The sequence below is a fragment of the Lissotriton helveticus genome, chromosome 7 (assembly GCF_964261635.1).
Source record: "Lissotriton helveticus chromosome 7, aLisHel1.1, whole genome shotgun sequence".
NCBI classification, from domain to species: Eukaryota; Metazoa; Chordata; class Amphibia; order Caudata; family Salamandridae; genus Lissotriton; species Lissotriton helveticus.
The window spans coordinates 778,020,350-778,044,649 of NC_136068.1; the positions used below are offsets into that span (position 1 = coordinate 778,020,350).

Here is a 24,300-nt window from a genome sequence, read left to right on the forward strand (position 1 = left end):
CAGTGTGATTCAGGAATACACGCTTGCCTCAGGATACATTTATGGTCACATTCCAAAGCTTTTTAACGCACGGGCAGAAAGAGAAGTGCCTTGTACAACGATCCAAGTCAACAGCACTATAACATTCTGTGTGCGACTGAACAGCCTATGAAACAAAAGCAGTGAAGTACCTTCCAATGGTGGGGATGTCACATCCATCCTCCCCCAGGCCTCTATTCACCAGGCGCCCCTCTCCAGAGTTTTCTATTGAAAAAACCAGCTAGCATTATCTGTTTACCAGCAAGCCTATAGCCCTATGTTACAGTCCCCTGGATATAGGAGGATTGGACATAGCAACAACAACAAAATGCTCCCATTTGTCAGGCAGAGGGAAAATAATGAATAAAGAGGGCCAGCGTCAGCATCAAAATCTCTGTGCACCTAAAAACAAACAAATTAACCTGAACTTGTATATGGTAGCTGGCGCTTTTGTAAAGAGCTCCAATACCTTCTGTTCTCTTGAATTCACATAAAAACAAGTCAGAGAAAATGTGACAGGAGTCTACTAAGCTTTGCACTTAATTGTGCTGCAAGGCTGGGCTGCTCAAGGTCTGTTGACCGAGGCTCCCTATAGCAACAAGTAGCGTAGCGGGAGAGGTTTGAGGGAAGTACTCTCGCTTTGAAGTCAGAGAAAATTAAAGAGGCTATTTCCAAAAAAAGCGTCTGACATTTCATCTCGGTACTGGGATGGGGAGATAAGTGACAGGCGCCGAAGCTGAACCACCGAAGATGGGAAACCGGTGACAAAAGCAGAAATGTAAGAAAAAATAGTCCCTCAAATGACCAGCTACAACACAGAAGTGTCATGTTAACAGTAATTGGGTGGTGCTCCGTGGAAGGATACCAAACAAAAAACTGAGGGACAAAGAGGAAGGATTAACCACTAGCAAGCAAGCATTTTTGAACAATCGAAGGGACGAATAAAAAGGCAATGGGTGGGCTGCAAGCACACAGAGTGAATACAACATGTCTCGAATACAACATGTCTCGAAGAGACAGTGCATGCGCTGGCTAGGCTCGACCTACAAAAAGTCAGAAATGTAGGGCATTATCAGTCATCATCCTTACATTTAATGAAAAACTGCAACTGCTGAGTCAACATGGTGATCCGAGAAAATTACAAAAGGAAAATGGACTAGGTCAATGGCATTGAAGCCTGCCAGGCCAGAAAATACAATTGGAGAGTCTCTTTGGCACTCTGAGCAACAGAAAATATGCAGTAAGAAACGGGGAAGGGACCCTTTGGCACAACATGAAATAATGCTTCAAATAGGGGAGCTGGGGTCAGCTCTACAGAGCACAGGGCAAGTCCCTTCTTCAGCGCAGTAAGCGAGGAATATAGAACTGTGAAGTTATTCCCAGCAAAGTCACCTATGCTCTCAATTCACATCAACAGGCACTCCACCGTCCTTTACAGGTTTCAAAGTCTGATAAATCTCTATGTTAGCCTTAATCTGTGGAAAACTTGTTCAGGAGAAAAACCACAGTTCGAAGTAGGCTAAAACTCTACATTAAGTTACCGGTAGAAAACGGAATTAAACGTTTCTGAAATCACCACCTGTCAATGAGAAACGGCGAAGAATACTTTTACCATGATCTTACTTTAGCAGGGCTCTGCTTACATTTTAATCAATGTCAATTTTAGTACTGGAGATATTTTTACACCCACAGAATTAAGCAGCACGTTATTCAATGGAATGGGAACTGAGGACTTTTAGAAGAAATGTCATTATAATTAACTTGCACTTACAACCACTAGGCGGACAGTAAGATCAAAAGAAATCTCAGTCACTGGATCACAAATGAGAGGAAGAACAGAAGCTTCTGCCACAGGAAATGAGAAGCTTTTGCAACGGTCAAGGTTTTTCAAAGGAAGGCAAGAAAGAAGGAACCATGCAGGGACCAACCTTCAACACAACTTAACCACCACAAGAAGAACAGAAAGGAATGCCAGGACCTAGAGGATCTTTGCACCGGGAGCGGTGATGGGTGGCTGGATGGAGCTGGGAACGCTATTACACTGCTAGTTAACGCACTTAATTTCTAAGAACTGTGTGGCGTTCCTATAACTCAAAACAATGGTTCTCAATTTACAGGCCATGAAATAAAAAGGGAATCTAAGTTGGCCCCCGCGAGGTTTGAACATATGACTTTAAGGGCACAGCAGATGTCTGTGTAGGGCATTTCAATGACAAAGAAAAGAGCAGAATCTCTCTTAGAAGAGGAATGGTGAGGATCTAGGACTTGCAAGATAGTTGCAATTCTACAGTCGGATCTAAATCTTTCACCACTGAATAACAGAGTGGCAGAATTCGACTATAGGTTATTCTGTGTGGCAAAGCAGAGAGGGCATCAATCAGAAGAAAACACTTAGGGAAAACCAGGTTCACTAAAAACATTTCAACCACAGCAGAGGAAGATGCTACGTACGTTAACCTTTTAGTTCACCCCAAACTGGGCCCAGACCAAAGCCATAAAAAACCAATGAAGCTAATGTTAAGAATTTAAGAGGGGCTGCAACAGGAAAACTACTACTAGAGGTCATTTTCCGTGTTTCACCTGCAATGGTTCCTTTGCAGAAGCATAGCAACATACCTTTGCAGAAGTACAAAAAAGATTTTGTTTAAAAGATCTTTGGCCGGGACTGCAAAAGGAGTACTGTAAAGCCCATTCAAGTTATACATTAGGCCATACCTCTGGCTCCTCTATAAACATTGTACAGGGAAGTGCAAAGCAAACAAGCATTGGTAAATGCAGTTCACCTATGTTAAAAATTAGCAGTTTTTTGTTGAAAGTTGTAGCTTGGGGAATAGTTGTGCAATATAAGTTACTGAAACTCCGTTCAAGTGTTAGGACTTTTCTTTTTCTTTTTTTAAAGAAGGCAATATGATGTGCTGTTACTGGTGGTATTATAAAGTGGGAGATTAGTTAAATAGGGTAATTCTATGTATGGTGGCAGAGGTGTGGCAACACATAATTGCTTCTGGTGCTGTAAGAATGCAAGCTCCAGCCCTAATGTTACCTTCTAGCCATCAAAACACCTTGCTGATCAAGGGTATAAATTGCAGGAATCAGCGTCTATAATAAAGATTGCTTGGTGGAATTATTAACAGGCAGCCCAATCTCGTATCCTTCTGAGGTTGATACAATTAGTACCACTGAGATGTGTAAATAAACACAGAGCTCATACAGTGTATCACATAAAGCCATCCTTGACTTCATGCGTACAACCCTGCACTTTACTCTATGCCAGGTCCTTAAAGTTGAGCAATCTGAAACCAGAACCTATTGTTCCATTACACAATCATAATCCACCTGGTCTGTCGCCAGTTGTTATATTTTGTCCTAAATTAGCCATACATTGTAGTCCTAGTTGTAGTAAGACCTCCGTTTCCTACATACTGTGAATGCAAGGAGGTATTAATATAGTCATGATACGTCACTTGCACTTATGTAAATCCGAACCCACTTTCCAGTCTGCAGTTTTAACATCTGGGCTACACAAAACAAAAAGTAACAGGAGTTTGGGTTCACTTTGTTCACCAGGAGAAGGGTCTGCATGTCAGGGATGGGCGGAGATGGGATGTGCAGATGTCTGGACTAGGATTTGCAATTGACATGTCCATAGCGTTGACATGCCTATATATATGCAGAACTACAAGTCCTATAATGCAAAAGACAAATGGACTTGACAGCACGCTCATATAAGATGGCATGGAGGACATGCGTCTGTGGCTACAAGCAACACTCGCAAGAGGCAGAATATAAAATGGTGCCCAACATGGGCAATGACCTAATTGAAACACTAATGGCGTGAACTAAGCACTATAAGGGGTTTAGTTTCAAACAGTGCAAGTCCTTTCGGCTGCTATTACAGGGTGCAGTTGTGGAGTCACTCTGTCACGGCCATGCAGGAGATGTGAAAGGTGTAAAACGTTGGCCAAGATGAGGTCAACACTTATCTGTCCCGCACGGTAATAGAGGGGATCGTAAGGGAGAGACCTGCAAAGCATGGTCTGCATGGGTGAAGTAAGAGACAAGAACAGGCAGTAGAGGGTCCCCAAACCTGTTCAAGCCTTTCTATGTGCAGAAGCATGTGTTACGCTAAGAAATAGTCATGTTGCCAAAGTACAGGCAAAAACAATATCCTTACTTGTTTGCGAAACCTCCTTAAAGCCAGTAGCGCGTGTAGCACAGGAAGCCGCATCCATGCTGTATGTATATCAAGGGCGAAAGCCTTTCAGTTTATAGGAGCATGTGTTTCACTTCAAAATAGTAACATTTTATCAAAACACAGGCGAAAGCAATATCCCTACTGGTTGCTAGACCTCCCTTAACTCAGGAATGCGTTTAGCCCAGGGAACAATCGTCATAGTAAATTATATGCATATGTACAGTAGCGCCTGAAGTGAGAAGCCACACTGCATATAAGCCTTCAGAAGCAAAGTTTGTACATAGAGGCTAATTATGTTAGCAAAAATGGGCATGGTGTGCCCCCTTACCCGTTGTGGGTTAAATCCCGGCATACAATTGCTGCCACGAGAGGCACTGCGTTAACTTGCCAGAGTTCAATAAAATAAACGTGGAAGACGTCTTGCCAAGATCCTCCTGAATGAAAGCTTGGACAATCAAAGGTGAAAAATCTTGTGCCGTTTTCCATCCCAGTCACTACGGCAGTGGGTGTTGGGCGAGAACACATATGGGGAATTCACCTGCATGCGTGCAGCGAGCGAGCAGGATTATTGTGAGGAATGTTTGGGGTGTTACCTCCCCCTGAGAATTCTTTTCAAAGGGGAAGGGGAGTAAAAGTAGATTTTTCCAGCACAATTTCGATCATACATCGAGAAAAAATACACCAGTATGTGCATACATTTTTATAGCACCACCTTAAAATATTTTAGATTTCCTGGACTGCCAGGAAAGCCTGAAGTCCCATGGGCTGGCCAGTGGTGCTAAGGGTCACGATTATCCTGTGAAACGTTTGTACAATGATTTGGTGCATTACAGAAACAAATGATCCTACTGTATATGGTAGAATTCACATAGCTCAATGTGCATGTATGTCAGGGTGAAAGGCGAGGAACATGGAGGATAATGGTCACAACTAAAGCAAGGCCCAGTTGTTGTCTGGGTGCTCCAACAGCTGCAGTCAGGCCAGGCATTGGTATTATTATTATTAGGCAATTTATTGAGCGCAGAAATACCTTTAGGTGTCTCGGCGCTGAGGACAGCTGGGTTGAGGAAGGGATGAGGGAATCAAGGTTTATTTATTGAATAACAAGTTTTTAATTGTTTACGGAAGGATTATAAAGTGGGTATGGTTTTGATATGTAGAGGGAGTGTGTTCCAAAGTTTGGCGGTGGCAACAGTGAATCTTCTGTCACCCCAGGTGGCCTTTTTGGTTCTGGGCACAGTCAGCAGATGAGCTGCAGCGGAGCATAGGGGTGCGTGAGAATTCTTGCTGCTGCGTTTTGCACCATCTGCAATTTATTTAGGACTATTTCCTGGGCATTAATAAGTAGGCCGTTACAATAGTCTATCTTAGACATGACGAGTGTACTGATGAGTCTTCCCTGCATTAGGAGGAAGGTAGGGTAGAAGTTTATTTATCATCCTGATGGTAAAAAAGGATGATGAGACGACAGTCAACGAGATAAATATAAGAAAGTTTGTCAAATAAGACTCCAAGATTTCTGACCTTAGTGACAGGGTGTGCGGAGGTGGGCCCAACTCAAAGGGCCACCAAGAAGGAGACCAGCTGGGGGAGAGATTTCCAAAGATCATCACCTCCGTCCTGATGGCAAACATTCCCTCTCTGAAGTTAGCCGAAACTGACTTGCCATTGTCATGGATCTCCAACACAATCAGAGTATCGTCGACGTAGGACATAAGATGCAGATTGTGAGACTTGATGATCCTGGCCAGGTCCGATACGTATATATTACACAGGGTCGGGCCTAGCGAGGATCCCTGTGGGATCCCACAAGGTAGTGAGAAGAAAGGGAAGTTGAAGTTGCCGAACTTTACACGTTGGGTACAGTTAGACAAGGATGTCAGAGGGGCTTTTGCTTTGTCTTTAATACCTATGGTTGAGACACGGTCAATTAAAGTGGAGTGGTCAAACGTATCAAATGCTCCTAAAAGATCCACCAGGACCGCTGCACCTCCCTTATCAAGAGTCATTCTGATTTCGTCGGATGTCTTGATGAGTGCAGATTCTGTGCCATGGCCTGTCCTAAAACCAAATTGGGTGTTGTCTAAGAAGTTGTTGTTCTCAATATAGCGGGCTAGTTGGGTATCCATCACTTTTTCGATGATCTTTGAGGGGGAGGCCTGCAATTGGTCTATAATTCTTGGTCTCTGTAGGGTCGCGGGGGAATTAAATAATATATACATATTTTTAAATCACACTTCCCTATTTGCTGCCTTCTTTCGGTCCTTTTCCCTGCTTCCAGAGCAGGAAGCAGGATGTACCCAGCTCCCAGCCTCCCGATAGCTAATCACAACGCTGCAGTGCCCAGAGGGCCAGCCAAACCTTCATGTGCCTTTAGGGAGTGCAAACCACTCCTCCCCTCCCCTCCCCCCCCTGTCAGCAAAGCAGCCTCGCCCTGTCCCTGCTGCAACAAGGAACAAATTTAATGATATTATCAATTCATTTTTCCTTTAGTGACACTGCTTAAAACCAGTGGGGCGACGCTCCTTCGCAGTACCGGAGGAGCAGCCACAGCCAGAGGCAACGACACTTCTCCACTTTCTGTTAACAGCACTCGAGCTATAAACGGGTCTCTAGTCAGACTGGGCCACCACAGACAAACGGCGAGTGGACAGGAATAAGGAGAAGGAAATGTGAGGAAGGCTCGAGGGGTAAGTGGCCAGAAAGCAGTGAGGGAGCGGGAATTATGAACTCTTAAAGGGGAGAGTCAGGGGTCTTGAAGAAGAGTAGACAAAAATAAGTGGAGATGAGAATTCGGGGTCTAGTGGGGAGCATAGAGGGAGGCATGACTTTCTACTTTGGGTTATGCTTGGAAGAGATGTTTCCCTGCATAATAAGGTATTGGATCACCCTCAACCGTGTAATACACGAGAGCTGCTTTCATAGATGTAGAGGAAGCAGAGAGCATGAAGACTGATCAAAATCTCACCGCACCAGCTCACAAAGGATCCTTCAGACTGATTCCAACACCACATAGATTTTTGTTATATGTGTCGTTGGATTACACCTGCGATTCGTCTGCAACAGTTGTTATATTTATCCAACACAGTGGCACTCACGTCTGTTAGTCCAGATTCAATTTCAATTGGGACCTCTTGGTTTCATGCGGTTTTCTGCAGCCGATTCTTCATCCTACTGAGTTACCCCTTAGAAAAGCAAGGAAAACCGTGTTCGCTGGTGAGGTCTCTAGTCTCCACTTTTAGTAGATCTTGTTTCTGTGGGTTTTGGCAAAGTTATATATGCAGATAAATACTTCGGAAATTTGAACTTTGAACTGTTTCTAATAATACTTGAACTGCACAGACCATGATGCAGTGGGGCGATACAGCGGAAGAGGTCAGTGGTGTTGCTCCCAACTCCGGTATCCTTTTGTGTTGGCTCCCGGTAGCCAGATAGCTGACGAGCTCGCTGGAGATGCACCTGCGCGCCAGAGGGGCAACGAGGCCCGTGACGGGTGTTTGGCGACCTGCTTCTGCAACCCCAAAACTGTCTCTACTGATGAGGGATATCAATCCCGAAACACGAGCTAGGCTCGTGTCTAGAGATGATCAGAATCCAAGTACTTACTTGCACCGATTGAGGTGAAATACTTCGGAAATTTGAACTTTGAACTGTTTCTAATAATACTTGAACTGCACAGACCATGATGTAGTGGGGCGATACAGCGGAAGAGGTCAGTGGTGTTGCTCCCAACTCCGGTATCCTTTTGTGTTGGCTCCCGGTAGCCAGATAGCTGACGAGCTCGTTGGAGATGCACCTGCGCGCCAGAGGGGCAACGAGGCCCGTGACGGGTGTTTGGCGACCTGCTTCTGCAACCCCAAAACTGTCTCTACTGATGAGGGATATCAATCCCGAAACACGAGCTAGGCTCGTGTCTAGAGATGATCAGAATACAAGTACTTACTTGCACCGATTGAGGTGAAATACTTCGGAAATTTGAACTTTGAACTGTTTCTAATAATACTTGAACTGCACAGACCATGATGCAGTGGGGCGATACAGCGGAAGAGGTCAGTGGTGTTGCTCCCAGCTCCGGTATCCATATATGCAGATAATGCCGGATTAAAGATGAAGCTGATGTGGCTGCAGCATTACATAAGCATCTCCTTCGCAGACGATCATACCGGGTTACATGGGACCACCTACAACATTTCGTCTAGCACACGCCAGGAGTGGTAAAAAACATCTGCTGTAAGATTTGGTGTGATACTCCTCTCAGAATAGGGACTCACACATCACTCCACGGCGGAGGAACTATTCTAACACAGGGTCTGGCTTGAAAGATGGAGTGAAGTAAATTCGTCGATAGAGGGCGAGGGGAAATGGGACAAAAAAAATATCAGTGAGAACTGGATTTACAGTAGCGCAGCTGTGCAAAACGCTGCGCGGAGTGTAAGCCAAGCACTGACCTATCCTCAAACCTGACAATGCAGCAAAATGGCTCTTGAATCTGGATCTTCGGAGTCCTGAACCCATGTCCGGGACAAGTGTATTTAAAAAATGAAAAAAGGCAATCTTTAATGGTTCTACAGTATAATCTCCAGAACCAATACAAGGCAATGATTCCTTGATGTGCGAGTTTCATATTGAGAGCTCATGCACATCTGCAGTTCTCCATAGGTCTAAAGCCCGGTACAATTTAAACGATGCCAGCGTAATAAGTTCAAGGCAAGACAATCACTTTGTCCTTCTAGAGCCCAAGGGCAAGGCATGCCAAGCACTATGTATCAGGCGCAACAAATAAACCGGTTTTATTTTTCTTTCATACAGTCTCATCTATGATTCGCTCTCATACAATTAAACTTTCCTTTCCACAAAGCAGGCTGCAGGTCGAGGGAGAGAAGAGTTGAGCCTGTTGTGGAGCGCACAGTGTCACACTGCTGCTATTAGAAAGCATGTGTTTCATTCAGCAGACCCCACCAATCATCCGGGCTTTATAAATGCAAGTACACAGCAAAGCAATAAAGTATTATCCTGGTGGCCTAAATGGAACCTGTACCTTTCACGGCCCACAGGGTCATACTGATGTTCCAACAATCATTACAGTATTGGAAACCTCTTGTGCACACAATTGTTTGTTAGGTCGAAGCCGACCATACAGCTAGCGGTCTGGTCTGCTAAAGACATCTTGGGGGCATTCAGAAACCTTCCCTGGGAATGCATTCTGCCCGTTGCTTAGCATTGGATTTGTAACTCACATTTCCCGTATTTCTATTTGCTGGTTTTATTTGTTTTAAGCTGTCCAGGGGGAGTTTGTCCCTCCCAAAGAGCAAAGCCTTTTCACACCAATTCCCTTTGTATTCTTCCACGAGTGCTGCTCTCTGTAAACAGGCCTGTTAATCTGGCTCTAATCTTGCCACATTTGCTGTGCATTCAAAGACCGAAGTCAAATATCAGGCTTTGTCTTCCGAGGGAGACTGGTGTTTACTTTTCTTTGTCTGACTTCAAAGTGAGAGGATTTATGTGACAATCTTGCTCGATATGTAGGGTAGTAAAGGTTTTTTTCTAGCACACAACATTTAAATGTACTGTGTAAGTATTTCAGAATATATCAGAATTAGGAACACAAATGAAGCCCATTTTTGTTAATTCTTAAGTGTGTTGGAAATAATTACTTTAATACGATCAAAACACATCATTACACTAGGTGATACCATTTCCACACATTATCGTTTGTGCGCTGTAGTTTTATTAGTAAAACTGTAGGTCTGTGCCAAAGTATTGCCCATTTCAAATGAAAATGTGTTGTCTGTAACGGCAGTGCGCTACAACACTCAAAGTCAGAGTTCTTCAGAATCCAGCTAGACCAAGCTAAAAACCGTCCAAGTAAATTGTTCGAACTAATTCGATCTCAATCTAAGGAACAACCCCCAGCTGTCGACATTATCAGCACTACCCCTTCTTGTGAAGATTTCGCAGCTTTCTTCAACAATAAAACGGACAATATAAAGAGAGACCTCCGCAATGACGCAAGCCTGTACTCAATACCCAACTGCATAACACCCATTGAACTAAAAAACAATGCGACATGGTCATCCTTTGACACCTACTCTGAAGGAGAAATTGGCAGAATACTCAGCACTCTAAAACCATCCAATCACCTCACTGACCCTCTTCCTGCTAACGCCGTAAAAGACTTCATCCCTCTGCTACTCCCACTCTGGACTAAAATTATCAATAGTTCACTACAACAAGGAACCATCCCGGACTCCCTCAAAGTTGGACAAGTTACACCTTTACTGAAGAAACCAACAGCCGACCCCACCGATCTAAACAACTACCGTCCGATTACCAACATTCCCACTCTCGCCAAGCTGCTAGAAAAATGCGTCCAACTGCAAATGACAAAGCACATAGAACAGTTTGATCTCCTCAACAACCCACACCAATCAGGCTTCCGAGCAGGGCACAGTACTGAAACCGCTATGACTCACATTATCGACGACGCCATCCAAATGTTAGATCAAAACAATACCTGCCTCCTCATCCTTCTTGATCTCTCTTCGGCATTCGACACAGTGAAACATGAGAGCTTACTCGAACTCCTAAAATCAAGAATGGGCCTATCTGGGACTGTGCTTCGCTGGTTCACGTCCTTTCTTCACAACAGGTCTCAAAAATTCAAGAGCAAAAACCTAATGTCTTCCCCAGTACCGGTATCGTTAGGCGTCCCTCAAGGATCCTGCTTATCCCCTACTTTGTTCAACCTAGTTATGGAACCTCTCACTACTCTGTTACAAGCATCCAATGTACACTTTCACATGTACGCCGATGACACTCAAATATATCTCAAGTTACAATCCCCCAAAGACATCCTGAGTCTGAATTCAACGATCAGAAGCACCCAATCTTGGTTGGCTGACAACCACCTCAAACTCAATGCTAAGAAGACTGAGTTCCTCCTAATCTCACCTCCCACGAAAATATCTTCCGCACAAACATGGCTTAAGCACCTAACAGCACTCAATGTCCAACCGACCATCGTGGACTCAGCTAAATCCCTAGGCATAACACTAGACACAAACCTCAGCATGCAGCAGCATATCAGCAAGGCTACTAAGGGGGCGAACTTCCAAATAAACACCTTGAGAAAACTGAAACCCTTCCTCCCAGCAAAAGACTTCCAAACAGCAGTACACGCTCTAGTCATCCCTCGCATAGACTATGGCAGCGTGGCCCTCTGCGGCCTCCCCCTAACGACAACTGCACCCCTAAGAGCGTCACTAAATGCGGCAGCAAGACTCATCACTGGATCAAAAAAGCATTCGCATATCTCTCCTGACTTCAAAGCCTTGAACTGGCTGCCTCTGGAAGCCAGAATTCAGCTGAAAATTGCCTGCATGACTCACAAGGCTATACACTTGAAATCACCCAGCTACCTCACTCATAAGTTGACAATCTCAGGTAGGTCCAGAACCACCAGGAGCACGAACAATCTTCTGCTGAAACCGCGAAGATTCCGGAAGGAAAAAACCTACAAACGCTCCTTCTCTGGTATGGCGCCCAGGATCTGGAACGCACTTCCTCCTGAAACAAGACTCATCTCTTCCTCCCTTCTTTTTAAGAAAGAAGTTAAAAGTATCCTTATGGCTAAATACACTTGAACAATTTCGCGTGTTTTACATTAAGAACAGTATTACCAGTCTGGCGCTATGATATTGCCTATATATTCCTATGCACGTGTTTATTTACAGCGAGTGGATGGCCTACGCTCCAATTTTGCCTGCTACCTCGTACCTGTACTATACGTTATATGAGTACTATGTTATATACTATATTGGTGCTATGTACATGAACCTGTTGATGACTTACGCTCCAACTATGCCTGCTACCTCATACCTGTACTATACGTTATATGGGTACTATGTTATATACTATATTGGTGCTATGTACATGAACCTGGTGATGACTTACGCTCCAACTATGCCTGCTACCTCATACCTGTACTATACGTTATATTGGTACTATGTTATATACTATATTGGTGCTATGTACATGATCATGTTGATCTACCTCCCCACTATGCCCCCTTGTTCCCCTACCCTCCACCTGCCTTTGTAAAGCGCTCTGTTATCTGCAAAGATCTTGTTCGCGCTATATAAAACTCTCAAAATAAAAAATAAAACACTAAGCATGCTGCACTCTACTCTTCACCACTCCACCGCACTGTACTCTGCACTACCCCATGCCACTGCACTCTACGGCTCTCTAATCTAATATCTGCCACTCTACTTTATGCCAATGCACCCTACGCCGCTCCACTCTACACCACTTCAGTCTATGCCACTACAATCTAATCTACTGAACTCTATGCAAATACACTCTACTCTACGCCAATACACTGAACGCCACTCTAATCAACTCTGCACTACTGCACTATACCCGGTATCGCTTCACTTTATGCCACTACACTTTACTCTGCAAAATTTAATTATTCTCCACTGAGCTCTACGTCATGCTTCTCTGCACTACTGCACTCCATGCCAATGCCCTCTACTCTGCATCACTGCACACTACTCCACTATGTACCACTGTAATCTACGCCCTTGCATTCTAGGATGCTGCACACTACATCCCTATACTCTGCAGCACTCTACACCAGTCCACTCAAATTAATGATATTCCATGCCCCTTCGCTTTACACCACTCCACTCCACTCCACTCCACTCCACTCCACTCCACTCCACTCCACTCCACTCCACTCCGAAACAATCTACTCTCTTCCGCACCGCACAGCTCTCCTCTCCTCTCCACCGCACTGCTCGCCTCTCCTCCGCACCCCTCTCCTCCGCACCGCACTGCTCCCCTCTACTCTGCATCGCACCACACCACTCTGCTCCCCTCTACTTTGCACCACACCACTCTGCTCCCCTCTACTCTGCACCACACCACACCACATGCACCACTCTGCTCCCCTTTACTCCCCACTACTCTGCGCCGCACCACTCTGCTCCCCTCTGCGCCGCACCACTGTTCTCCTCTACTCTGCGCCGCACCACTCTGCTCCCCTCTACTCTGCGCCGCACCACTCTGCTCCCCTCTACTCTGCGCCGCGCCACTCTTGCTCCCCTCTACTCTGCGCCGCTCTTGCTCCCCTCTACTCTGCGCCGCTCTTGCTCCCCTCTACTCTGTGCCGCGCCACTCTTGCTCCCCTCTACTCTGCACCGCGCCACTCTTGCTCCCCTCTACTCTGCGCTGCGCCACTCTTGCTCCCCTCCCCTCTGCGCCGCGCCTCCCTACCCTACTCTGCACCGCGTCACTCTACCCTACTATGCACTGCTCCACTTCACCGCGCCACTCTACCCTACTCTGCACCGCGCCACTCTACCCTACTCTGCGCCAAGCCACTCCACCCTACTCTGCGCCAAGCCACTCCACCCTACTCTGCGCCAAGCCACTCCACCCTACTCTGCGCCAAGCCACTCCACCCTACTCCGCGCCAAGCCACACTACTCCATGCCACTTCACACCGCTGCACTCTGCACCACTCACATCTTCACTACTGCATTCTATGTCATGTGAGGAGCTAGGAAAGGGTGGGGGTAACTGGAACCCTCACTTATTTACACACAAACTCAGGTAGCACAGGGATGAAACCTGAAATGCCCAGGTTAAAATAAATTAAATAGCCAGGGTGCCATGTGTCATGGGAGGTTGTGATCCTACAGTTTGACAGGTTACAGAAAACTAGGGCTGGAAAAAGATAAGCCTTAGAAAAAATGCAATAGCCGATATGCACACTAAAGCATGGGTCAGTGAAAAGTATCTTACTACCTGACCCTCGCAGAAAGTGAGGGTCAGTGACCTTGCAGTGTGATTTACCTATATATATATATAAAAAATGAATGTATTTCTGTCTGTCGGTTTGTCCTTTATGCATTACTACACCATTCATCCGATCGACATGAAACTTTGAGAAGTTGTTGAGTACACTCCCGCGAAGGTTTCTGGCATAAAAGTTTTTTAAATATCGGCACCCCAGGGTCCTCATAATCTTTCGAATACTGATGTACGCACCAGACGGGAAAACAACAAATCGTGTATCCACAAGCACTAGAATAAATAGAATTAAAACGAAACTTTGAAATGTTTTCCATATTAAAATGAATAAGTTTCAATAAAAATTACACAATGTAAATTGAATGTTATCATAACGAGTTTCCTTGAATTTCCTTTCTTCGGAGATCGCAGCAATGCGCGACGGGTAAGCTAGTTTTATATAAATAAATTAAAAATAAAATAGGCGATAGAAAAATGAGTGGGACGCAGCCTAGAAACCCATGTTATGTATATCCTCTATGCCACTCTACTCTACGCCTGTCCATTCCACTTTACACACTCCACACTACTCTGCTGTACAACATGGCTAAAAGACAATGCAAAGTCAACAGCTCCTATGTAGACAAAACATATTGGCTTTCCCAATGCTGGTTTCGTTTTGCTTTGCACTAGGGAAAGAAGCCTCGCACTGTGGCCTGCTGTCAGGATATCCTACGGTTCTGAAGGAAGACTAAACACATCCGTGCTACCGTTCCTTGCAAGTTTTTTCGAATACAGAAGTTTAAAAACACATCTTTTGCCCTAGTTCACTTAAGCTTCTGCCCAGTTCTGGCACGTCTTCGTGGCAGGGATCCTTTCTACAGACTAAGAATAAGTTGGGAGATGTATAACACTTCAGTCTTAGGCTCGGTAATTGGAAGACTAAAACTGGAAAATTAGACTAAATGCGGTTTTTGAAACAGATTTTAGAACTCAAGGGAGATATCTTCCTAAATAAGGAAAACCAAGGGACTAAACTTGTTAAATAGGTCTGGCTTCTAATAGACCGCCCTAGAGCTAAGCGATCAAAAAGTGACAACATGGGAGATGACAAAACGAATCTGCAGTCATTACAGACAACTTCATTATACAAGGTTAAACGCTTCTACAAACAAACTGGCTGTACCAGCTTCTCCTTTCCATCGGACGTTAAAACAGGCATATAAATACTTTTAGAATAAAATAAACTTATTTGGTAATACTTTGTTACGAAACAGGAGGGGTCAATCAAGGCAATATCCACACAAACATCTATAGTTTGACAGCAGGGGGACTAGGAAGCACATGTTAATAAGAGCTCTGGAAGCAAAAGAGGAAATATAAAACCCCAGGAAGCTCCTTACTCCCATTAGCAAAGCAACAATCTGTTTGGTTAATCAATACCAGAAAGGGTAGGTTTACAAGAAAATATTGAAACGCCAGTAGGTCTTAAATACGCAAATCGCAGGTTTGCAGACACAATTCAACCACAATATTAGCGCGTGCAGTAGGTTCTCATTTACCAGCAAACATACTTACTGTAGCTGACCTTTTGTACCAGAGACCCCTTGTGAATGCAAACCACTCCCCCCCCCAAACAGTTGCCTCATCCCGTTACTTCTTACCACTAACAAACTCTAAACACTTACCCCTTACCCTTTTTCTACAACCCCTTTCCACTCACTCCCAATAACTAACCAATAAATAACCTATACAACCCACCTACAAATCTAATACCATGCCACTAAGACTGTGACCATAATATCCGTCCCCTTATTATAATTTTTTCCAAACATGTCCTCACAAATTGTTTGAATCAAAAATGATCTACTTTACTGCAGCAATGTCCATGTTTACCAATCTATCCATGTTAATACTTTAATCCAGCAGATCACCAACCTGAGTGCCTCATTATGCAGGTCACAGGCGTGGTTTCACATGGTAATCACCGACTAGTGAAATTAGATCTAATTCAAGGGAAATGGTTTGAAAAACAATTTATGTACAAGGTTGAGCTGATGTGTTCTCCTTCCTACAATATACATTGGTATGGTTCGTAACTGTATATTTTTATAGTTGCTGTTTAATTACAAGGCCAAAGTCACCAAACTTCAAACTGAACAGTACACACTATCATGCAAAGTAGTGAACTTTCCAGAAGTCCGTCTTACCCAGTGTTGGGAGAAAATGACGAGTCAAACGTCAACTTCAGTCCTTTTGCAAGCTGAAGAGAAAACACATTTACCAGTTCATTTAGTAACACAAGTGGAATGAAGCCTGAACTTTAAAAGTGTGTCTTTCTTGCTCTCATTTGTACCTGGTTCTCAATTGTGATTTCGGTGCCCAGAGTATTGTCGGTGTTCCACTTCTCTGTAAATGTAAGGCCATATTCTGCCCATTTGTACTTCGTTTCAAGGCTCCCAGTAACTTTACTGGTCTCAGAGTTTGCTGAACCGGAGCTTGTAAATTCCTAAAAACATGGAAAAATACATTTTTAATAGGGAAAATTTAAAAGGCAAGCAAATTTCGGTCTAAACACTCAAAACAATTCAGATTACAACATACATAGTTTGAACTGGTTTTCATAAATACCACAAACTGCCTAAATTAAATTGAATCAACCCTGTGTTTTATCGTCAGGATCCTACACCCTCAAATGAAGTTCAGGGCAGATAGTCTAAAAGGCTATATGAGATGGTGAACTAATTTACAAGTATAGAAATCAATGAATTCCTCAACAATGAAGCAAATGTCAAACGAGAGTGATTTACACGACATGCTATGCTCAAAAAAGAAACTATCATATGGCACTGTAAAGAACAATGGTACTGGAGTAGGGGATTTAACCCTTACACTCCACAAAAGACCAGTGCAAATGTTATGCAATAGAATCAGAATAAAATGATGGTTTCCAGGCTTGCACAGGCACATTTTCCTGGATACGTTTCTGAACAAAAATGTGGTGTATTGATGGACAAAGAACTAAATTTCATTAAGTGCTAGACATTGGTAAATGGTGAATTCTCAAGTTATAGAGTTGCCCACTAATATCATTTAGGAGTATGTATAACTAATGCGGAATCAATCCAATATTAAGATTTAACCTGATTATAATTACATTTTTATTAAAATCTATCTTGTGTAAACATGTGCACCTAAATAACAAAAGAAAATGGGTGCTATACATTCCTAATTAATATTGGGACGATTCTAACCCTTGGCCAGCGCTCGCCTCTGAAGGCGCTTGTTCAGGAGATCACCACTTGCCTGCTGTTGTTGGGACTCGCCGCACCCGCGGGTGCCGCTTCGCGGGTGCCGCTTCGCCGTCTCTCCTGGGGGCTGCACCAAGGACGCTGTAACCGGCGCTGCCATCTTTGCTGGGGGCTAAACCTGGGAGGCTGTAAACCGGCGCTGCGGAGGACGGGCTAGGGCGCGAGGCTTCAGCGGGGCTGCGAGCGTTGGCAGGGACTCCATTGCCCAGGAGTCCCTGCGAGACCGTGGGAGAACTTCCGGTCCGCTCTCCCCGTTGGCCCGCCCACCGCCCACTGAAGGGTTTTTAAACCCTCGGATTTCTTCCCTCCTTGGGACGATTCTAACCCTTGGCCAGCGCTCGCCTCTGAAGGCGCTTGTTCAGGAGATCACCACTTGCCTGCTGTTGTTGGGACTCGCCGCACCCGCTCCGCGGGTGCCGCTTTGCCGTCTCTCCTGGGGGCTGCACCAAGGACGCTGTAACCGGCGCTGCCATCTTTGCTGGGGGCTACACCTGGGAGGCTGTAAACCGGCGCTGCGGAGGACGGGCTAGGGCGCGAGGCTTCAGCGGGGCTGCGAGCGTTGGCAGGGACTCCATTGCCAAGGAGTCCCTGCGAGACCGTGGGAGAACTTCCGGTCCGATCTCCCCGTTGGCCCGCCCACCGCCCATCACGTCAACTACTTCAAGGACCAGTACTCCCGCAGCGCGGGACGCAGCTCGGGGCAAAGACCGGGCTAAGAGCGGGCCGTTTGAGGCCGTTCGAGGTCTAAGAGGTCTGGTCTGGGCCCCTTCTTTTTCCCCCTAGCTCTGCTATTATCCAAACCAGCATTGTCCCATCCCACTGTTCACGCGCGTTGTCTACTTCTTTACATATGTATACACGAGCCAGCCGCAGCAGGGCTGCTAAGGGGGGGTTGGTACACAATGGTCCCATGGATGATTTTATCACACGCACAAATATTGCCATAGACCAAGAGATTACCAAACTCCAAACTCGAGTTTCCCTTGACTTGGCGGCTGCTAGGAAACTGTCGTTAGATTTTGCTAACTCAAGAAATCTTCCTTAGGGCACATAACATCAGCCATTACTCCGAAGCGTCTGAACAATCAACACTGTGTAACAACGCTGGCGGATGTTCATGACACTCCGGTTCTGCCTATCTCTCCACCACCTTTGTGTCCCCTACCCTTGTCCGTAAGCCCGTCCCCATCTGGGGCTAGCCCTCGCCATCAACTTACCCCCATTCCTCATTCTCCAGATATTTCCGATGCGTCCACCTGTTATGGCACATTCAATAGTATTAAAGACAATCTCCACAAAAGGAAGCGTACCCCAAGGTCGGCTTTCTCACGTAAGAAGGCCAAAATTGTTGGGGCACACCTATTTAATGTTGCTAACATCTCTGTGAATGGCGCTATAGGAGGGCAGGTCACCCCACTACAGGCTTCTCGGTGCACTGATAACGATGGCACAGCACCCGCAGCCACCAAAGGTAACTCTACCAAGGAGAAAGCAGATCCCTACTTAAAGGACCAGGAGGGGAGGGAAGGGGAATTCATAGGAGTAGTTTGGGAAACCCTAAAAAGACTCCTCTCTCCCCTGGATTTAAGACTCTCTCGAATTGAGAACCATCTATTAGAGATGGAAAAAAGTATTATAACCTTGGCTACTCTTGGTTTACGAGGTCTTGAAAACCAAGGTCTGATAGAGAATAATTTAGCTCCACAGACCTTAAACCCTTCCCCTACAGCCCCGCAGAGCTTAACTTCTCACCCCACTGTGTTAAGCCCCACACAGCCTATCCCTAAACCTCGTACTAAGGGAATCGTTATTAAAAACCCTGCACCCCTGTCTGGGGCTAATAACCCAAAGGCACCCACCTCACAAACCCACACTCGTACCAATATGGCTGCTCCTAGGAAGCACAATACTAGCAGTACCTTCCACCGTCCTACTCAGGGCTCACAGAACAATACTACCTTCCGTCCCACCTTGGGCTCACATAACAAGAGTAATTTTCGAGGGGGGTACATCGATCTCCCTCCAGAAGCCAATGACTATGTGGTGGTATTGACGGGTGTGCCGGAGGCAGCGAATGGCCACCAGGAAAACCATTGGTCCTTACGGAACAAGGTCATGCATTGGCTCAATACGTACAGACCGATTCCTAATGGCCGGATAAGTAGAGTCAAAATGGTGCGTAGAGTTTCCTGGGTGGGTTCCTCACGGAAATCTATACCCGGTGATTGCATAGTCGTGACGTTTGAAGACTCACACACGGCTAATTATATTTGTTCATGGGTTACTGAGGATGAGGGTTTATCCATTGCCCCGAGGCCTCTGTCCTTTTACCCACCTCGAGATGTACACTCCTACGGGGGCAATTGGTCTATGGTTCACCATCAGCCCAGAAGGGGGTATCATACTAAAGAGCACAATCCAACTAGAAGCTGGTTTGGGATAACAACCTCGAACAGGTACAACTGTCTCGAGGATGTGGATTGACTGCCCAAGACCCCTGATCTGGCATTACCTTCTACTATTTCCGCACCCCAGGTGGAAGTTGGTTTTCTTCCCTTGTTGACTACCGTTGTTGGGACTAGCCCTGCCCCCCTAACTCAACCTAGGGCACAGGCCCTGTCAGTACAGGGGGCGCTCCATTCTCTTAATACCAATAGTATCAATGCAATTGTGTGCGAGACAGTCGCTGTTCCGACGTCTCTTACAATTCCTCACCAGCGGTCCCTGCCTGTCGGCTCTAACATTGACCCCCCTGTCCTCGCCCCCTCGACCTGCCAGAGTTCCATAGATAATTCCCTGCTGAAGATCTTAAGTTGGAATGTGGCAGGGCTCGCACGAAATATCGATAAGCCAGATTGGAACTCCTTTGTTGACCCTTTTGGGATCTGTCTCCTACAAGAAACTTGGTGCTTGGAGCCCCTCCACAGGGTAGGTTTCACGACCTACTATGTGCCAGCATGCAAACCACAGGGCAGTAAAGGCCGCCCATCGGGTGGCCTTCTCATCTGGGTCAGTATTGCACTGGGACTATCCATAAGGCACATAAACACCCAATCTCCTGACCTCTTGAGACTCACTATACAGTGTCCCGGGGGCAGGAAGTTAGAAGTGCTTAACCTTTATTTAAGGGGGGCCAGGGGGGGGGGAATTCATTGCTATAATCAACTGGAGTAGAAGAGGAGCTCAGAGCCTGCAATATTGACTCCCTTGTTGTCCTGGCTGGAGACCTTAACTGCTGTTTTGAACCGTTAGCCAGCGAGGACATCCTGGACATCTGGGAAGATGACGCTAAGAGAGGTATTCCTTTGCTCGCCCATGATCCGATAAAAAAATGGACCCAGAATGTCATTGATCTCAACTCACTCTGTCTAGAACACGATCTTAGAGCCACCAATGGTCGATCGAAGTCAGATTCTAGGGGAGTGCACACCTATAACAGGGTGGGTCACACCTCTAGAATTGATTATATATTGTTAAACCATAATCTATGGCAGTACTTCCGTTACATGGAAGTCCTGCACACATCCGATAGCGACCATAATCCCTTGGTCCTAACCCTTACCCTCCCGTGGGAAGATGGGAATCCAACCTTGTCTCGATCCATCTGGAAATCTTCCCACGAAGTTGTCCCATCTAATTGCGGTAGGCGGCTAAAATGGGCTAAAGTTGTTGCGGACGAGGGGAGAATGGCCCAAGCTGAGATCATAATGACAAACGTAAAGCACCACCTAGGCGCATCTGATTCTACTAACTATGTCCTTACGGCATTTACAGAGACTGTCTCAGCCCTGAGTAATTTGTTTATAGTCCCACAGGGTAGGGCTAGGGCTTTTGGGAGAACGGCAACCAAGGGTAGAGACAAATGGTACTCCTCTGCTTGCCGTGCTGCTAAAAGTGAACTTAACCGGGCGGTTGAAATTAAAGACCCAGCTCAAATCAGCCTCGCAAGGAGAGGCTACAAAAAAATCCAAGCTGTGGCAAGGGAAGAACATGAAACCAATTTTTGGAGAGACCTAATGGACGCTAGCTCCAAAAAGGACACGAAGGGTTTCTGGGATTTGCTCAGAGGCAGAGATAGGCCTGTCGATTCACAACTGACTTGTAACATCACAGGGGAGGTCTGGTTTGCACATTTTTCCAAGCTTTACTCCATTCCATCAGGGGTACCAGGACAGAACAGGGGTCCCAGGCATAGAGTGTGGGCCGTTAACACAGACAATGACCACACCTTTGCAGCCAAGGAAGTTGAAGGAGCAATTAGGTGCCTTGTTGCCAACAAGGCTGCAGGTCCAGATGGCGTCCCGGGTGATTTGCTACGGGTTAACACAGAGGTGTGGAGCGCACTCATTGCCCTACTTTTGAATGAGGCCATGTCTGGTGGATGCCTCCCGGACTCTTGGATGGGTGCGGAAGTCGTCCCGATTTTTAAGAAAGGCTGTAGGGACGACCCTGCTAACTATCGTCCCATTAGCCTGCTCGATTCCACCCAGAAGGTAGCAGGCAAAGTAGTCCTAGGAAGGATTTTGCAGTGGGCCGAAGAAAATCAGGTTCTGTCTGACTTCCAGGCCGGTTTTAGATCAGGAACTGGTACTATTGAACAGACATTCCGATTTTTAATGCTCTATTGGAAAGTGGTCGTACTGGGCAAAGGCAGTCTGTACCTTGCATTCATAGACCTGCGGACTGCCTTTGACCTAGTCCCACGTGACCTATTGTGGGATGTCTTAGAGGGTTTGGGTATCCCCCCCGTATTTGCTGGCTTTGCTCATCAAGTTCCATGAAAGCAACTTTGCACAAATCAGATGGGGCGAACAGGGCCAAAAAACATCCCGCATCTCTGTAGATAGGGGTGTCCGCCAGGGGTGTGTGCTAGCCCCCACTATCTAAACAGAGTGGTGGAGCATCTTCTTAAATAACCATCAGATGCACCCTCCCTGGCGGGCAGGAAGATACCAACTCTCCTATTTGCAGATGATACCCTGCTGATTTCGAAAACTCCGGTAGGCCTGCAAACGTTGCTTTCTAGGTTCCAGGACTTTTGTGACTCTAGGGGTTTAGTCATTAACATAAGCAAAACCAAATTCCTGGTCCTGAATCCCCCTAGGAAGTCAGTCCACCCTCCAACCCTAGACTCAGTCCCACTTGAAAGGGTAAGGGAATTCGACTACCTAGGCATCCGACTCTGTGACTCCATGAGTTGGAAGGCTCACCATCAAAAAATCATCCTGACTCATAGGAGGGTTACAGGGGCATTGCTAAAAGAACATCGCGCCTCACCCCTTAAACCCATTGGGGTGATACTAGATATGTACAGGGCAAAGGTGGTGAGCGCGGCACTGTATGGGGCAGAACTGTGGGGTACGCAGAAATTTGATACCCTGACCCACCTCGAGAATAAATTTCACAAAGAGCTAATGAGGCTACCTCACAGCACTCCCACGCTCCCTCTTTTACTCGATGCAGGTACACGCCCCATATCCGAGCAAGCAAAGCTACGTCCTCTCTTACTGTGGGCTCGAATATGGAATGTACCAGAACTCTCAAGCTACGCAGAAGCCCTGCGTGAACTCCTCTCAACCCCGGGCTGGCACAAGGTCGGTTGGCTCATGGAAGTAAAGCGGCTCCTCTGTGAACTGGGCCTGGGAGACGCTTGGGCCAACAGAACATCCCCACCCAAACAGTTGGTAAAGAAAATAATCTGGTCTTGGGTGGCAAATGAGAGAGCGAGTAATTCCAAACTATGCAGATCTGCCGTTGAGTTCTTGCTAATTAAAGATCTCCCCTTTAGAGAACCTTACCTGGACTTGATCTGCAACCCGATGGATCGGTCATTGTATATTAAATTCAGGGTGGGAGTCCTGCCTTTAGGACAGTGGACAGCAAGCTGGAAACCACCTTGGCAAACCATATCGTCCTGTCCTTTTTGTGTTAACAGGGTCGAGTCTATTGCCCATCTAATGTTTGAATGCCCAGCGTATGTAGCACCTCGCCGTAGATGGCTGAAACCTCTTTGTATGAGTTTGGGCACTCGGTCACACCTGGAGGCCCTACAGATCTTAAGATCGGACGCCCGTCCTCTGTTTGCATGCTGCCTGGCAACATTTTTGGGCTGGGTATGGAGGATAAGATCTGTGAGGAAATTGCTCCTCCAGTAAGGTTATTCCCATAGACTCAACTTGTTTTTACCATCTGATGCTTTGTTTCCCCTCCCTTATCATTCTACCAATGACTGTATATCATTGTTCATTTCACAAAGTGTTTAGAGGGTTGAATTGCTAATTGTTTTATATTTTTATCTGTTTTTGTACTGTAAATGCTTTTATGAAATGGAAATATTTCGAAATAAAGCTATTCAATCAATCAATCAATTAATATTGCAATTGTGAAACTTTCATAGGTTGTATTTCATCCATACACCTAAAACGAAAATAATCTGTTAGGATTTTAAATGTATTTACTTACACCTTAGTACATTCGAAAAGCAGAAGTCTATCATACTGACACATATTTTGTAACCATACTAAATGATTTCAAGTGCATCAGAGTTATACTAGAATCAATATTTTATATGAATGTATACTTAAGAATGATATATATTTTGCTTTAATTTAGCTCAATTTGATGTAGGTCTGATTACATACGTGAAGTTTCTCGACTTGTGGAATCTACAGTTCGTGGAAGAATTCCTCAGTATAGCCAATAACGTGAAACTGTGTATTCTTTCCTGAGTTCTCATGTATTGCACAATATACTTTTCTACAATACCTGATACAATCCTGAACAGCTACGTGGGAAAATGTCCAATTGAACTTGCTTATGTGCTCCTGCTGAAGGAGCATTGTTTTAATGTTTCACATATTGGATTGCTTATTGACTGTGTAATTGTCCCACCTATTGCTCTACAATTTTTATCTTCTTTATGTTGCCCGACACCCTACCTATATGAATTGACCAATTGGCTTAGTGGTCTGACCCGAT

The 24,300-nt window shown here is 45.6% G+C and overlaps 1 protein-coding gene across 1 annotated transcript in view; it reads right to left on the minus strand.

The window, feature by feature from the left end:
* Positions 1-24,300, minus strand: part of VDAC1 (voltage dependent anion channel 1) — a 158,193-nt gene that overhangs the window by 38,654 nt on the left and 95,239 nt on the right. The window contains exons 4-5 of the mRNA XM_078653162.1: positions 16,368-16,520; positions 16,222-16,274 (exon numbers count right to left, since the gene is read on the minus strand). Of these exons, the coding sequence (XP_078509288.1) occupies positions 16,222-16,274; positions 16,368-16,520 (206 nt within the window). The remainder of the gene's footprint in view (positions 1-16,221; positions 16,275-16,367; positions 16,521-24,300) is intronic.